At 40.4% G+C, this 16,467-nt stretch overlaps 1 protein-coding gene across 1 annotated transcript in view; it reads left to right on the top strand.

Moving 5' to 3' along the window:
• The first annotated feature begins 4,190 nt into the window (after positions 1 to 4,190).
• syt6a (synaptotagmin VIa) overlaps positions 4,191 to 16,467 on the top strand; it is a 55,795-nt gene continuing 43,518 nt past the window's right edge. The window contains exon 1 of the mRNA XM_044039318.1: positions 4,191 to 4,417. Within this exon, the coding sequence (XP_043895253.1) occupies positions 4,261 to 4,417 (157 nt within the window). The 5' untranslated portion in view covers positions 4,191 to 4,260. The remainder of the gene's footprint in view (positions 4,418 to 16,467) is intronic.

Below are 16,467 nucleotides of genomic sequence, written 5' to 3'. Positions count from 1 at the left end.
TAAAATACAACACAGGGTGGAATAAAATAGGAAAAGGCTATAGAGTCAAGAGGTTAAATCCCTGTTTTAACTTTCAAATAAACTATGAATGCAAATAAAACACAACACGGGGCAGAAAAAAAAAGAAGCTGGTTGAAGGCCATAGAGTAAAAAGATATGTTGTAAGTCTTCTTTTAAAAGTATCTAGTGAGCTGGCTTCCCTGATATCTAAGGGTAGTGTGTTCCATGAAAATAAAAAACCACCACACCAGAATCAGAATTGGCACTAGCTGAACTTTATTTATCCTGGGAAAGCACTGAATAAAAGAACGTAGACACAAGCGAGTAAAAGACAATAGAATATAAATATAAATATACCACTGAGTATAGGTGATATTGCATATGCAGCAATAACAAAAGGAAGTGAAGTATTATACGATATAATGAATACAATATGGTGCGGGCTAATGAAAGTGTAATATTGCAAGAGGGGAAAAAGCTGATAACGCCTCACACGCCTGCAACATTGAGATGCGTGACAGCGAGTGAGCGAGAAGCGAGTCCTCTGGACTCTATCGCTCTTCTGGGGGCCACGTGTTGTCAACAGCTCAATTACACATCTCGTCTCAAAGACATTCAGGGCATGTTTGGACGAGATACTTCTCCGTGCACATTTTACCTGGACGCAGCATAATTACGCCGATCCATATCTGTTCTGGGGCTAATAATGTCACTGTCGTTCGTCAGTGTGTTGCGTACGATGTGGCTTAACGTCTACACTTAAGCCCCTTTGAGCGTGTCACAGAAATAGCGTGTGCATGGCTCCCTGCAGATCTTATAGACCGTTGTGTAACACTCATTGGCAGCTCTGTTTGTTCTCAGATCATCACTTCATCTGTTGTAATATAAATGCAGAGCGTCATCCGTCACATCCAGCTTACACCATGGAAGACTGTTACTAATGAGCTTAACTAGGAGTCAAAATAGATCTTTTTTTTCTTATTTCCCCACAAGTGAGGCGGGAATCTTTGATGAACAAAACACACACACACACACAAGGCCCTGACACACACAAACTGTAGAAATGTGAGGGCCCCGTGGCCCTCGGGAAAGTGCTGATTTTGATTAGCATAGCTTTGAGTGAGCCGTCCTATTGTCATGTGTTTGCCACAATGAATCAAGTTCAACATCGGCCGCCACTGGGCTGTCACCATCAGAAAGATTTGCCAGAGATGAGCCTGATTTGCATATCAAACCAAGGGACATCAGCATCCGCAAACCGCTGTGAGAAATCTGCACACACCTGCAACAAAATGATCGATATGACCGTCACAGCTCCCCCTCATTTATTCATAGCTGATGGGCAGAATTTCGAATAGCAACGGGAGGAGATGTTTTAAAGCTGTTGGATTATTAGTTCGTTTTACTTCTTGGAAACCTGCTCCCTCAGCAGTCGTCTTGATTATCACATTAATTCTCTGTTGGCGTACGGAGGGCTAAGGTCTGTTTTCTTTAAAGCACTTTTGTAGTTGTGGCTCTTTTAATTATTTACACCTGGAAATGCATTTATATCAGAGATACTGTTTTTCTTACCGTGTGTCCCGAATAATTAACCGAGGGGATCAAATGCACTGCGTTCTTAAGTCTGAGCCGTTTGATCAGTGTTTTCGTCTGCTTAATTCATCGCGCGCAGTCATTTCCACATATTAACGATCAGCTGTGACCCGAATGAAGAGTGATGTCTTCTTTGATTCGGTTCTGCAGGGCTCTTTTTCAGCTGCACGCACCCGATTTGAAACTATCCTGTTGAGTTTAATTCATCTTTCTTCAAGATGTATTATTCACCTTGCACATGTGCTCCTTGTGATTTGATGTTTATCTCTCATGTTAGGGAATAGGAAATGGAAGGGGAAAAAAAGGGAAGAACTTGGATGCTCTTTGTGGTAATGGTGCATTTACCTTTTATGGCAGGTCATCTTCTCGCTGTCTCACAATGACGGAATGCAAGTTAACAAGGAACCATTTCATGCAGCTTTACTTGTTTGCTGCGCTGGACAACCTTGGACAACACCCTCTAAATAACATAATTGCACAAGGAAGAGCGGCAACACCCGAGGCCTATTCTCCTCCATCATTAATGCTATTGCACAGATCCGTGTTCGCAGCACTGGCGGATTATTGAGTTGTAACTGTTGTAACATCCAAGCTGGCAGCAGTGAACCAGTTTGCATTAACAAGGCTGCCGGACAAATGATGGGGGAGAGCCAGTATCAGCTGCAGCAGACGCACAGGAGTAATTGACTCTTTTGAAAACCCTCAGCCAAGAAAACAATTTGTTATTTGCCTGTTAATCAGGACTTCCCAAGAAGTGTAGATCCAATCTTGAGTAACCGTAGATCCAACCTTGGAGGAGGGAGAGGTTTGGGATTTAATAAGCTCTCATATCAGAACAGTAGCCCACCAGCGAAAACAGCGTAGTATTTACGTCTTAGTTTTATTAGATTAAATTGTGGAGTCAACCAAGAGCTGGTTCAGCTCAATATCACTTTGTAATTAGATATGGATGAAATTTTTTTCCTGGTGCCTTATTCGTCATGGAGATTATTAAAAAAATATAATTTGATTAATGCTTCTGTTGACGATTAAGAGATAAGGTCAAACATGTAAGTTAATATAATATAAAAACAAAGTCAATTAGTCCTTATTTCTGGGACTACTCCTCCCCCAGCTTCACAGATGTGTTTTAAAATAAATAAATTAGTTTGTATTGATATAATATGGGAAATTAATTTAATTTGAATCCAGATAAAGTAATACAGATGTGTTTTTTGGGTTTTTTAAGCTTAATTTACACTAATTTCCCAACATTTATATCAAGAGATACCAAGTCACTCTTATTTACAAGTACACAGGTAGAACTTGTTAAATTATCAGTCTATTATCAATAAATCACTATTGTCTTTCATTTAGTGCAATTGTTCCACCTGTGACAAAAATAGACAACTATTACAAATGCTGACCATGAAATTCCAAACAACTAAAAATTATATAAGTCTAAATGAAGTAAATACGACAAATACAATAAAATATGTACATAAAAACGCAATACAAATACAAAATCAGGCAGCTCATTTTGTTCCCATAAGGAAGACCATTCCCCATGTGACTGTGTAAATAGTCTTAGGTCCCCACAACATCAGTAATACCTGGAACACACAATCAAACGTGTTTTTATATCATAGACATAATACATTCCTTAACCCTAAACTTAACCATCCCAACTAAGTGCCTAACCATAACCCTTACCTTAACCTAAACCCAATTTAACCCTGAAACCAGGTTCTAACCCTGAAAAAGCCCTTTAAAGTTGTGAGGACCAGCCAAAATGTCAAAGATCATACCACGATTGGTATGAAGCACAATGTGTCCTCAGAGCCCTGTACAGACATGTACACACACGCACGTGCCCGTGTTTCTGTCACCACACCTGAATCTATATGACTATAATGCTGCTGCCACCATCACAACTCCCCCTCTGAATGTGCACAAACTAAAAAAAAACCCATAATGACCACTGGGTTTGTTTTTCTCATGTCAACTGAAATGGTCGGTCCCTGCAGCACAGAGCGTCTCCAGTGAAAAGTTTCTCCCCAGCTGAACCACCTGTGTGTGCCACGTCTCAGCGCTCCCTCTGACAATCCCCCTTTGTGCCAATTGTAATCCCTGTTTACAACCTGTAATGATGAGAGTTTAACGATCTGTGTGTGTGTGTGTGTGTGTGTGTGTGTGTGTGTGTGTGTGAAGTGGGACATGGTGGTCATCAGACCATATAGCACTTGTTGTGTCACCCATTATTGTTTTGTTTATGACGCAACAATTCTGTTCTTTTTATCACCTGGGGACAAATGTGTGTGTACAACTGTTATTATACACACACACACACATGCACACACACACCGTACATGGCATAGCATGCATGAAATAAGGTCATCCATTGGTTTGTGGGGGAAAAAAAGAACAACATTTTTTTTTTTTTTTACACACAAACAGCATGGAGCACACAAACACACACAAACGTGCATCCAAGTGAGTAAAATGCACATCAGAGACTCTGGAAGGAGAAGAATCAGACGAAGGACGAAGAATGAAGACAAGTTGCATTCATCTTCTTGATGCTAGGCGGCTGCTGCTGCTGCTGCTGCTGCTTCTGCGTGTGTGTGTGCATGTGGGTGTGTTAGTCCCCTTGGATGAGCACATGCGGCTGAGGATGCAGCTGGGAGCATGAGTTCTGACCGAGAGGAGTATGACATGGTCTGTCAGAGAGCTGTGACCCTAATTGTTGACCTCTGCCTGCACAACAGCACACTGTTGGATCAGGACACCTGTGAGGATTTCCTCTTCCTGTTGTCCAGCCAAGGCTCTATCCATAAGGAAAAGAGTAAGTACAATATGATATGTAACTCCTGATCTATAAGATAGTAGATTCTGTGTTGTTGCTCTGTAAGTCTCAATGCTCTGGGTTGTTGTTTTTTTCTTTTAAATGATAGGAATTTAAATGTTCACATTTCCATGTTTTGTTCACCATCCCCTCTTTTGTTTACCATATCTAAGGTCATGATTGGGTGCACATACAGGGCTTTGAGAGCCAGCCTTAAGCTATTACTATATCTTTAATGAGTTCTTGTGACCCCGGGGCAGCAAGGAGCAAGAGGTGTGTATAAAAGAAATTCACACCGACTCCAGAGAGCAGAGTGTTAATAGTTAAGAGTTACGGCTGACTAATGCCAGCTCATGCTGTCCTCATCACTCAGGCTTACGAAGAGAAGATTTTCCACATCTACATCTCACTGTGTACACCGTTTGTTTACAATGTACAACGTTGTTTTTTACAACAATGTTTTTTTTTAAATTATTCATAAGGGGTAATGTACACATTTGTTGCAGCTTGTGCATCTGTTGCTTTGGCACTTGTAGAGGGAATAATCCAGCCTCTATTGAAATGCAATGTTTACAGAGCAGCTCTTCCACAGCCTCTGGCAGACTGTGTGTTTGTAAGTTTTTTTTCTTAGACTGCATCTTCAATTCTATACATTTTGCCTGATGCGGAGGAAACTTGTGAAATTAGTGCTGCGATGCAGATAACACTCGACAAGATTGGAAAGCATGGCGTGTGGATAATTGTAGGTTTGTAGATGTTAAAAACAACTCTATCTGGAAAACGCTGGATTTTGCATGCAGCCTTGATTTTTAATCCGTTGCAAATAACTGTAATCTATATTCATTAGCTTATCTATCCTAATTACATTTTATCTTGCAAAAAAAGAGTTTTTGTTGTGAGTTCATGTAAAATGTTTTGACATCTTTTGCTTGAAAAACTTTAGCTGTGTCAGCAGGTGCACAGGAGACAGGGAAAATATCCATTTTGGCTTCTTTTTCAAGGGTGTGCCGCTGTTCACAGAGCGCTTGTCAACCAATCCTGACCAAATCCACTGTCACCTCACATCAGCCTCAGTGGAGGAATTGAACGTACATCCCCCGGTGCCACTGGCATCTAAGACTGAGCTGTGGGGACATGAAATGCCATTGCACGTTATGTTGCCACTGATGTAAATTATTTCTGCCACATGGAAGCTAAAGACAAGCTGCTTCACATAATGGTGGAGGATGTGTAGGTTGGGGGTTGTATGAAATGTCTCCTTATATGCATCAACAAATCTTGCATATAGATGTGGTTATGTTCACCAAACAGGGCCCACAATGTGGTGATTAGTAAGCTTAAAACAAACAGCACTAACATAATAGAAGAACATATAGTTTTAGGTTTACTTTACTTTGAAGTGATATTTATGATTGTTTTTTACAATCAGTCATGAATGACAGTTTGGAAGCTTGTATTTTCTGAATGGAAAGTATAGACAAATGTATACTTTTTGCATGCAAATTTCAGATGCATTGCAGATGCACTGTATACACAGTAAAACGGAAAAAGAAATATGTTCGATGCAAATTTTTCCCAGGGGCCAAGAATGAACTCAGGCAAAGAAGCATCCACAGGAGTAGAAAATGTGCTCAAAAAAATCCCCAAGGCTTCTGCTGTAGATGTAATGAGATGAGGGGGAGGGAGAGGACCAACTTGAGGGACATGACACAAAGAAAAGTTACTGGTGAGTTCAGTGATGAGTGAGAGGCTGACTGAGAACAAAGGCAAACACACAACGCTGACGCGTGTTGCAAGCTAATGCACAGCTTTTGCACCCGGTGAATCGAGCTGGAAAAGTTACTGAATTGTAAATTATCATTACTCAGTTATAAAGTAATATCATTACTTTACTAATCCCATACGAATTTACTGTTCTGTCAGTCTGTGCAGTTCAGCTCACCACTGTGTGGTCTGTAATGGTTCGCCCTAATCTGACTTTCCACCACAGGGTCTGTGGACTAGATATGCAAACGACATATTTATGCAGCTGCGTCACCTGACAAACATACACAAAGAAGGAAAAACGCGACACAGTAAACACAGCGCAACAATGGATCAGCAATCCATGTGCTCTCTTCTTGGCATGTGGTTGTTCATCACAAGAAGAAGACAAGCTTTGTGAGAGACGAGGCTGCAGGCGGCCATTTCTCCCCTGTCGTTCATAACAGACCACTGTGCTTTGTAACTCAACGGAAGGGTGCCAAAAAGTGGGATGGTACACATCAGTTATTTTGGTTCCATTCTCAATGTTTGGCAACAGAAAAGCAAACAATTGTTTGATGTACCAAGTGTGGTGGAAATGAGGATAAAGGTGTCTGTAAGCATCTTTTAAGCTACACAACGTGTTCCATGCTGGAGCTCCAAATGCATCGTAACAGTGAAGTGAAACAGTTCATGTTCCCACTGATCTTTGGACTGCTGTTGCTATAACAAACACACCAAACTCATCTGGATTTCTGGTTGGTGTCATTTTTTTCCCAGCTGAATATCAGAAAACATGTATAATATACTACAGCTGGAGTAATGCATCACTACAAATGTTCTTACAAAGAAGTGATAAGTCACATTTTAGTTGAAACCCAAATGCTTTTCCTCACATTTTTCACGTGTTTGTTTCCAACGCCATCTGCTTCCGCATCGTTTTCAACTTTGCTGCGACAGTTTCCTTCTCTGTAGTTTCTCTGTAAAATGTTGGCAAATGAACTTCTTCACATCTGCCCCAGAATACTTAATGTAGTATGCACGTTATTATTTATTAGTTTTTTTGAAGAATTGCGAATATATATGTATATGTATATAAACATATATATATGTATATATATATAAACATATATATATATTTATATGTATAAAAAAAACGCTGTTGCTTCCATTTGCCTCCAGTATGAATGTACAGCATCCCACAGTGTCCCTACATTAGTTACAAATCGATTGTGATTAGTCCTGATGCTATTGTGAGAAAATAACCCATTATCTCCGATGACCAATTTGTTAAATCTTGAGCTGGCTGTTTGTATTCCAATCAAGGCTAAAATGTCACCGCACTGATCCCACCTGCTATTCATGTGAAAGGCAACACAAGACTTTCCCAGTGCGATAAATGAGAGCTCAGATCAGCAGCTCACACTCTGCTGAGCACACACTTCCTGCTGATCAACTGCCTGCTTTAGATCTTGATATTCACTCTAGAGCATTGGCACAGGTTACAAAACATATCCCCTAAGCCTGTGTAGTTCCTGGATGCTCTTTTAAGCCACCTCTCCTTCAAACACACACACACACACACACACACACTTGCCCTCATTACAAATTCCACTTTCATTGTCAGCTGCAGCTTCAGGTGTGTGGGCTTGAATTGACGAGGCTTATTTTTGATCACATCATTTCTCTCACGCCCATCTCATCTTGGGGTTTATTAAACAAGACCTTGGCCGGCGGAGGACATTATAGAACCCGTGGATCACTCATTCCGGCCCCACTGGTCTGCTCCGCTTCGTCCGCGGCGTTTGCAGGGGACAGATGGTGCATTGCAGGTTGAATCCAAAATAGAAAAACAAGAACATCAAATTAACTGCACTGTGGAGATTAGAACCCCATCTGAACCACTGTGCCTTTCAATAATTCATACCAACAGTCTACTGTCGCTGTGTTTTATTGATACAACATTTCACTGTAGACCACAAAGGAACACCGGAGACACATCTGTTTCTGTTGTGAGAGATAATATGCCAAAAAAGTGTCTGTCTCAGCTGCCACGAAAAGAGCAACCACCAGTCCTCAAAGGCTTCTGCCATTATTGCTGCAATTATTAGAATAATAAAACACATTTTTATTTATTTTTTTTGCACCTTTTCCCTTCCAGGAAACAGCATTAGGGGGTGTGTATGTATTCACAGGTATCCACACAAGCCTTTAATCCTTGCTCTGCACCTTAACACAAGTGGAAAGGTGTAAGATTAGATAACACAAAAGGTATTTTGATGACACTTGAGCTTAAAACCAAATAGATATAGCAGAGTCAGGTCAGAAAACCAAGTTTGGAGGAGGAGGAGGAGGTTGAGGACATAATGACTGGATGAAGTGGACCACATTTTTCATGATAATTATTTCACTAAAGGCAAAAGTCACACCCACTGGCTTGAATACCAATCATCTCCACTGTAGGAAGCCTGGGAAGAAAATTAGAAGAGACACTGCTTTCATCATCAGTGTTTCTCTGAACACTGCTCTGGTGTAGCTTCCTCCACATTGAAACTTTGAAGTTCAATGGCAACCGGGACGTCCCATAGGGCGCTGGTTTCTAGACATAACTGTAACTATAATCTCCTCAGTGGGACAGCTGTGGAGTTACTGTGAATGTGAATGAATCCATTGTTTTATTTTTTTGTCTTTCTCCCTCTCTTGAAGGTCACCAAAGCGGATGATCTGCATATTTGGTTTGGCAGTGTTTTTTTTTACACCGGTTGCCCTTTTCTGGCACAACCCTCTCATTTATCTGGGTTTGGGACCATGTAGTCTACTACGTGTGCCCCCTGTGGCTCGGGTCATTTGAGAGTGTCCAATTAACAATGAGCAATGGGGATTGGGATTGCTTAGCGGACCCAAGCCCTTGCCCTGGTGGGGACCAGAACCTGGCAATCCTTGGGTCACAAGCCAAGTTCCCTTTCCGTTTGCCTATGGGCAGCCCCAATGAATCTCCATAAATAAATAATAATATAGAAAAAACCTCCATTGTAGAGACCAAACCACAGTGTCTTGTACCACGTTTAAGTGCTGCCGTCTTCTCCCACAAAATGCATCAGAGTCATTACTGGTGAAAGTGTTAGGGGGGATGAGTAATGCAGAAACCTGCCGTGTGTTTCACCAGACCAGCGCACTGGGCAAAGGCCTGTGCTGTGCCATCAAGCAGAAACATTGGTTTATTGATTAAAGAATCAGGCCTCGAGTGAGCAGAGCCTCACAAGGCAAGGAGAAATGCAGTAGAGCGAGAGAAATGTCCCCTTTTTTGCCATGTGCATTACATTATTCTGCAACGTAACATGTAAATACGCAATAGTTGAGTTTTAGTTGACCCTTTAAACCCCCACGACTATTGCTGCGTGCCTACCTTTCCATTCTCGTACAGAGAAGGACTTTCAATATTAAGAATTCATCATTGACATTTGCAGTTATTTTAGGTTTCAGACAGTTACATCCACAGTATGTCATTTTTTGGCTGCCAGGAGTTGCTCAGTCAAAACAATAAGCCGCAGTGATGACATCGGGAAGCAGCGTGGGGTCATGGGAGTTGCTGTCGTTTGTGGCAGTAAAAGGCAGCGGGTTAGTCGTGATTCATTAGTGACAGATGCACACCATAAAATGAAAAATGAAGACAACACATTGGCTGACTAGTAGTAATGAATATTTCCTTCCTCACTCTGATGTTTCTTTTAAAGCACATGAGGCAATGAGGAAGGACAATCGTTATCATCATTAACTCCTGCAGGGAAGCTGTTAACTTCTGTACACGTAATGTCGATAAATCCAGCTCAGAAACTCACTGGATGTCTCTAGATTATGTGACGAGTGAACATTTGCAGCTTCAAGCCACTTGTTTGACACCATTCCCCAAACCCTGGATGATATGTATATATATATATATATATATATATATATATATATATATATACATATATATATATATGTACATATATATATACACTGTATAGTATATGTGCGGCATGGTTGTCAAGCTTTGCTTTAAAGGAATACTTCACTGATTTGCATTTAGCGTTGTATTACTAGAATAGGGGTAGTAGTTTTGAAAAATTGTGCTTCCCAACCTCAGTTTCCTCTGAGTGGAGAAATGTCTTCATTCTTTTTTTTGTTACGTGCCCACCAGTGACGCGTGGTCCGAGGCTTGAAACTGCAACGCTAATTCTGCGCTTTTTAGACCCACTCGTAGGGGGACGGGACCTCATTCCCAGAATGTAAACAGTGTCCGCCATCTTTGCTAACAGTTACGCTAACAGGACCACGTGTCCAACAAAGAAAAGAATGAAGATATTTCTCAACTCAGGGGAAACTGAAGTTAGGAAGCACAATCTTTCAAAAATATTAGCGCTACTCAAATGCAAATGGTTTAAGTATTCCTTTAATCACACAAATTACTGGCAAAGTTTTATTTTATTGTTATTTTTCTTTCATATTTATGGAGATAAATCATTTACTTTTACTTTCCTACGCACAAAGTCAGCTGTGATAAGTTAAACTGCATGTTAGGGTGGTTTAAAGTTTGATGAGAAACTTTCAGGAGGGGGTGAAAAAGCAATGACACATTCTTCATCCTTTTTTTCCCCCTTTTCCTCATGAAGTGTTGTGCGCCTCCTCTGCCTCAGAGGTTCACTGCCTGGTTGTGTTCATGTAACAGTTTTGTCATAATGACTGTTGAGCTGTCTGTCACGGTGAAAGCTTCAGGTCTCTGGGGCTGACACTGCTGTCACGCTTGCAGGGTTGATGGGGTAGAATTAGATGTGGGGTCTGTGCACTTCATCACATGAATTACAGTAATGTGCAGTTTTAGAGGGCAATAGTGCAGTTCCCCTGCAAAGATGTGTAAAGACTAAATCACTAATGTTTTGGAACCCATTACTCAAAAGACACTGAGATACTGATTAGGTTCACTGCATGTTTTCTCTGATGATAATTTTAAAATAATATATAAAATAGCATTTCTCAACTTCACTTATCAGTTAGTTTATTGAAATAGTTCTACTTTGAATTACAACAGATAATGGCTTTAACTTTGAAGTACAGAAAGTGATATATAAAAATAATTCCAGTGATTTGAGATATTTGCAAATTGCCATCAACGTCCAGAATTTGAAGAAACTTTGGAGCGAATGTTCTTTCAGTTCACAGTGAAGAAATGCCCATGAACTGGGGTATATAGTTTGCTTTATATGAACAGCTGGGTTTACAAATACTTTTAACATATGTCTGGACTCATAAGAGTTTTCTGTTTTGACATTAACAGTCACAGACACAGTATTTGATTCAACTTGGATGGATTGTGTATTTTTAATTGGTTCGACTTGACAGACTATTACACCATATGACCACCAGGGGGCATGGTGATGAAGCAACATTATGCCACTAATTCACGATGAGGTGGAAGCTTCAGTTTTGAGGCTGCACTGACTTGAAATTCACTCTCAACACAATAAGAATCCAAACTCCTATATTGAAGCCTCCAGGTTAATGATTTGGTCGATACCATGTCCAAGTTTTTTGCAACCAGACATCACCTGCTGCTATTGGATGACAACAGCAGTCTATTTTTCTCTAAATAGGAACATCATTTACATAAGTATGATCTATTGAAAAGGAGTGAGACTATGACCTCCTCAGGTAAATGTTTACTGCTGTTAAAAATCAAGAGAGAAGTCGGCTCATTTTCTCCCACCCCGCCCTGCAAACCAGAAGACTGTGTGACAGTCTGAGGCTTAAATTACTATAATCACATCTCTAGTGAAGCCGTGGATCAGCGGGGAAAACAAACTGGAAGCTCTGTTGAAACCGACATTCGACTCTTAATTTCAGTGAGGAAACAAAAAAAAAATGTCAATGCTTTTAAATGGAGTTTGGTGTTTTTGTTACAGCAACAGCACTTACAGTTCCTGTAGCCGAGGACCATTAGGATTACAACCTCTTGGGGTGTGTTTCAGTTCAGTGAGTGGGACTACACAGTTTGAGCTCCGGTCCAGATATTGATTTTGTACATAAACCCTGCAAAAATGAATTACCACTAGTGCCCACATAGGACACGTTTTAAACACAGACTGGGTGACACTCAGAACATGCTTCGCTCGCCCAACTATTCGATAAATTAACAGTAATTACAGGCCCTGATTAGAGCACAGGGGCAATATAGAACATACTGTAACTAAAACACTGACTTCAGGCTTGATGACGCATGTGTCAGCAAACAAGTGCCTGATTACATATTCAATAGACGCAGAGGAAAACCAGCTGGCATCGCCTCATGAATCTTACATTCTCTCCATCTTCTTCTGTGGGTCCATCACTACAACATTTACACCTCACGCGTTGTTAAATCAAGTTTGCACCTGAATAAGACATCAATTAGAGATTTAAATCAAGTATCTTGTAGCTATAAAATAAGTAAATGGGGCCTTGTTCATCTGCTTTGGAAGCTTGTGCATTTTTAGATCTATTCCCCTAATGAATAGGTCAGTCAGTGCTGTAGGTCAATGCTGAGGTGCCACCTTTATTCAATTTGTGCCAGAGAAAATGTGCACACCCTGCACTGCCTCCCTAACCACTGACCTTTTCATATGGATCTCGTCAGTAACAAGAAGGAAAAAAAAAACAAACCCCAGAAGATGCCATACAATTTTGCTGCTGCATATACAGTTTATTCTGTATAACACATAACACGAAACCATCTCCAGTGGCTGATACCTGATAATAGGGTGCAGGAATCTATTTCTCATAGAGACCTCGCAGTGCAAATTTCAATGATATCAAATTCCTGTGACACCATCAAGGACACCCTCGTACCATTTTAGAGCCCCTAGAGCATGGGTGGGGTATATAATAAACGTTTAATGGGCCGATTTTGGCAGCTTTGGGCAGTCCTGGTCTAACGCTATAGGCACAAGAGCCTGAAGCACCATTCTAAAACACTTTCTGAAAAGTGTTTTAGTCATATTCAGATTTTTGTAATTGTGTGTCTGGGCTTTCACATATACAAATGTAAAGCCATCCAATATCAAAATAAATCTAATCAAATGTGACCTTTACGGTCTAATAGTCCCAAAAATGCATTTTTGTTGCCAAAGAAAATCATATACGCCGCTGTAACTCACTTAGCATTCTGTGACTGCCTGGTAAAAATAAAATCTGCCCTTTGATTCGATCCTAAAACAATCAGCGGCATCAATATTTTTACTTTTAAATACATTTAAAAAAAAAAAAAAGGTATAAGAAATGTGAACAATGACAAACATGTCTCTGTGTCTGAAAGATGTGAACAAGAACTTTGTGTCATTCTTGCCGTTTGTGGCATTTTAGTCTCTGAATGGATGGATGAGTGCATTTGTAAAAATGTCACAGTTGATAGAGCGAGACTCATGATAATACAAAATCAATGGAATGAAAAAACTAATCAAATGTGTTTCTTCCTCATCCACAATTTTTTAAAAAACACACTTTTTGGTTTCATCAACGCCTTTTTTTTCCAAGAAAATAAGTTTCCACATAATTTTCTTACATTACATTACATCATATGTTCTCTTGAACATCTATATCCTGTATGTGCATGTCCTACTGTGTCTTATGGGGACTTATTTCTACTTTGAATTACAACAGATAATGGCTTTAACTTTGAAGTACAGAAAGCGATATATAAAAGTTATTCCAGTGATTTGAGACATTTGCAAATTGCCATCAACGTTCAGAATTTGAAGAAACTTTGGAGCGAATGTTCTTTCAGTTCACAGTGAAGAAAATGCCCATGAACTGGGGTATATAGTTTGCTTTATATCAACAGCTGGGTTTACAAATACTTTTAACTGATGTCTGGACTCATAAGAGTTTTCTGTTTTGACATTAACAGTCACAGACACAGTATTTGATTCAACTTGGATGGATTGTGTATTTTTAATTGGTTCGACTTGACATACTATTACACCATATGACCACCAGGGGGCATGGTGATGAAGCAACATTATGCCACTAATTCACGATGAGGTGGAAGCTTCAGTTTTGAGGCTGCACTGACTTGAAGTTCACTCTCAACACAATAAGAATCCAAACTCCTATTACATTACATCATATGTTCTCTTGAACATCTATATCCTGTATGTCCATGTCCTACTGTGTCTTATAGGGACTTATTTTCACACGTATCTCAGGAGGTTCAGTCCGCAGCAGGGTGTCAGTTGTTTCATCTGTTCGCCGGTGGCTAACAGACGTGAGATGTTTTCCTTCTAAAACTGGAACCCCTCCACAGGCAATGACAAGATAATGAGGAGGAGGAGGTCTATTACATTTAAAAAAAGCATATCCACTAATTAGATGGAGAAGTTGCATGCATGGAAGGTTAAATTAAATACAAATGCCAAAGCTCAAGGGACAAACCAAGGGTGTAATGTGTATGCAACACCACATTGTTTTATACTCGCCACAGAATAAAGAACTCTGCTGCCATTTTTAACATAGTTTTCCTTCCTTTACTATTAAATGTAGCTCGGAATAATGAATCAATAATTCCATAAAATCAAGTGATGTGAAGAACAATTCTCCACCACCTCTTTGTTTACAGCCTCGCAACTACATTTGTCCCCGACCCAACTGACGATTCTGATTTCCCTCTCAGATCTGTGTCATGGATCTTGTATTTGAAAGCATATCCGCTCAGAATCTGATGTTCCTGACATTCGTCACATTATATATATCAGTGATCAGATCCGATCTGCACGTGTCCATGTTGACATTGTCTGGATTTCTATAGTTACAGGCTGCAAAACAAGTAGTCTAAACAAAATGAACGACAGAAAACTGCGCTTGTCCCAAATGGTGCAAACTTTCTTTTGATTGCAAGGAAGTGTCAGAAAAGGAGGAGACGGCCGAGTTGTGTCGCCTTTCCTGTTTGCCATCGCCACTGGAGCAGCAGTGGAGCGAGGTGATGTCTGGTGACATGGTCTGTCGTTGTCTTCCATGCTTTTATCCCATGTTTGTAAACTATTGTCTTCCACTGTGTCGATCGTTTAAAATGCCTTTAATTAACTTCCGTCTCTCCGGACCTATGTTATTGTTGTCGAGTGACCGAGACATTTAGAATGGCATTCGAAACCACCTCCGATGTGGTTTGAATCAGCTTTAGAAAAATTGGATCTCATGTATATTTTAACTGTGCAGCCTGTCAAAAAAAATTAAATCAATCTGGATATGCTTAAAAATCCAATTTCAGCTGCAGTCCAAACAAGACCTATGTGGTCCTGGATAAGACATAATATCTGATACTTGGCCATGCAACATGACTGAGAAAACAAAGCTTTTTGCCAGCACGTACTCTACGGCTAAATCCCGCTCACACAAGCACACAGACAAAGATTGAAGGCTTATATTGTTGATTTATTACAAGCAAATGTTTCCCATTAAAAAGTTGTGCAAGGGCAAACGGGGAAAAGTCTCTAATGGCTGGCAAAAAAAAGCAAACTAATTTGTTAATACTGATGGCCAACAGTCACTGGGTTAAAAGAGATAAATGGAGTTTCTCTTTAAAAACAAGGGCTTAGAAGTTTGGCATGACCCTGCGGTGGAAGTGTATAATCCTCAGCGCCTGCACGTTGTCTCCTCAAGAGGAGAGGAGTGTAAGGCCAGGCACTTTCCACAGTGTCGAGATGAAGCAGCACCTCTGTGCCAAGTCCACAGTCCTGCAGATGCACCGACAAAAACCTAACAAACAGAAAGTGTCTAGAAAGGCAGACGCAATTAAACATGTGTCCATATCAGGACAGCGTTTCAGAGATGGAGAGATAGTCCGGGATTATCCGTCACATGTGAAACAAGCGTGCTTGTCTATGTTTATCTGATATAAGAAGCTCAGGACAGAAAGCAGTGACTCCAAAAACATGAATATTTTGAGTTCTTCCAGCAATGCCGCCTACTGCAGCTTTAGGTTCAGACGACAGAACCGTTTTAATGAATAAGTCAATAAGATAGTTCATTATACACAATGAAGAATTAGGCATAGACAGTACTTTTGTGTGCCTGCCTATAAATCTTGCAATGAGCTGCAAGAAAATGTGTTTGTCATAGTGCACCTAGAACATGCGGCGCCTTAGGCTCAACATTAATTCAGAGCGTATCATTCCCATTTCCTGGAATCTCTGCCACTTCCTATATTTTGTGTTTTCACTTATACTGCCATTAACAATCCCCCGAGGAAACAGGAAACATGACACAAGAAGAAGACATTGGGAGAGGACAAATTCAATAAC

Source organism: Solea senegalensis, linkage group LG11, assembly GCF_019176455.1.
Source record: "Solea senegalensis isolate Sse05_10M linkage group LG11, IFAPA_SoseM_1, whole genome shotgun sequence".
In the NCBI taxonomy this organism is placed as follows: Eukaryota; Metazoa; Chordata; class Actinopteri; order Pleuronectiformes; family Soleidae; genus Solea; species Solea senegalensis.
The sequence above is the reverse complement of the archived record's forward strand: the minus strand, read 5'-3'. Positions and strand labels throughout refer to the sequence as shown.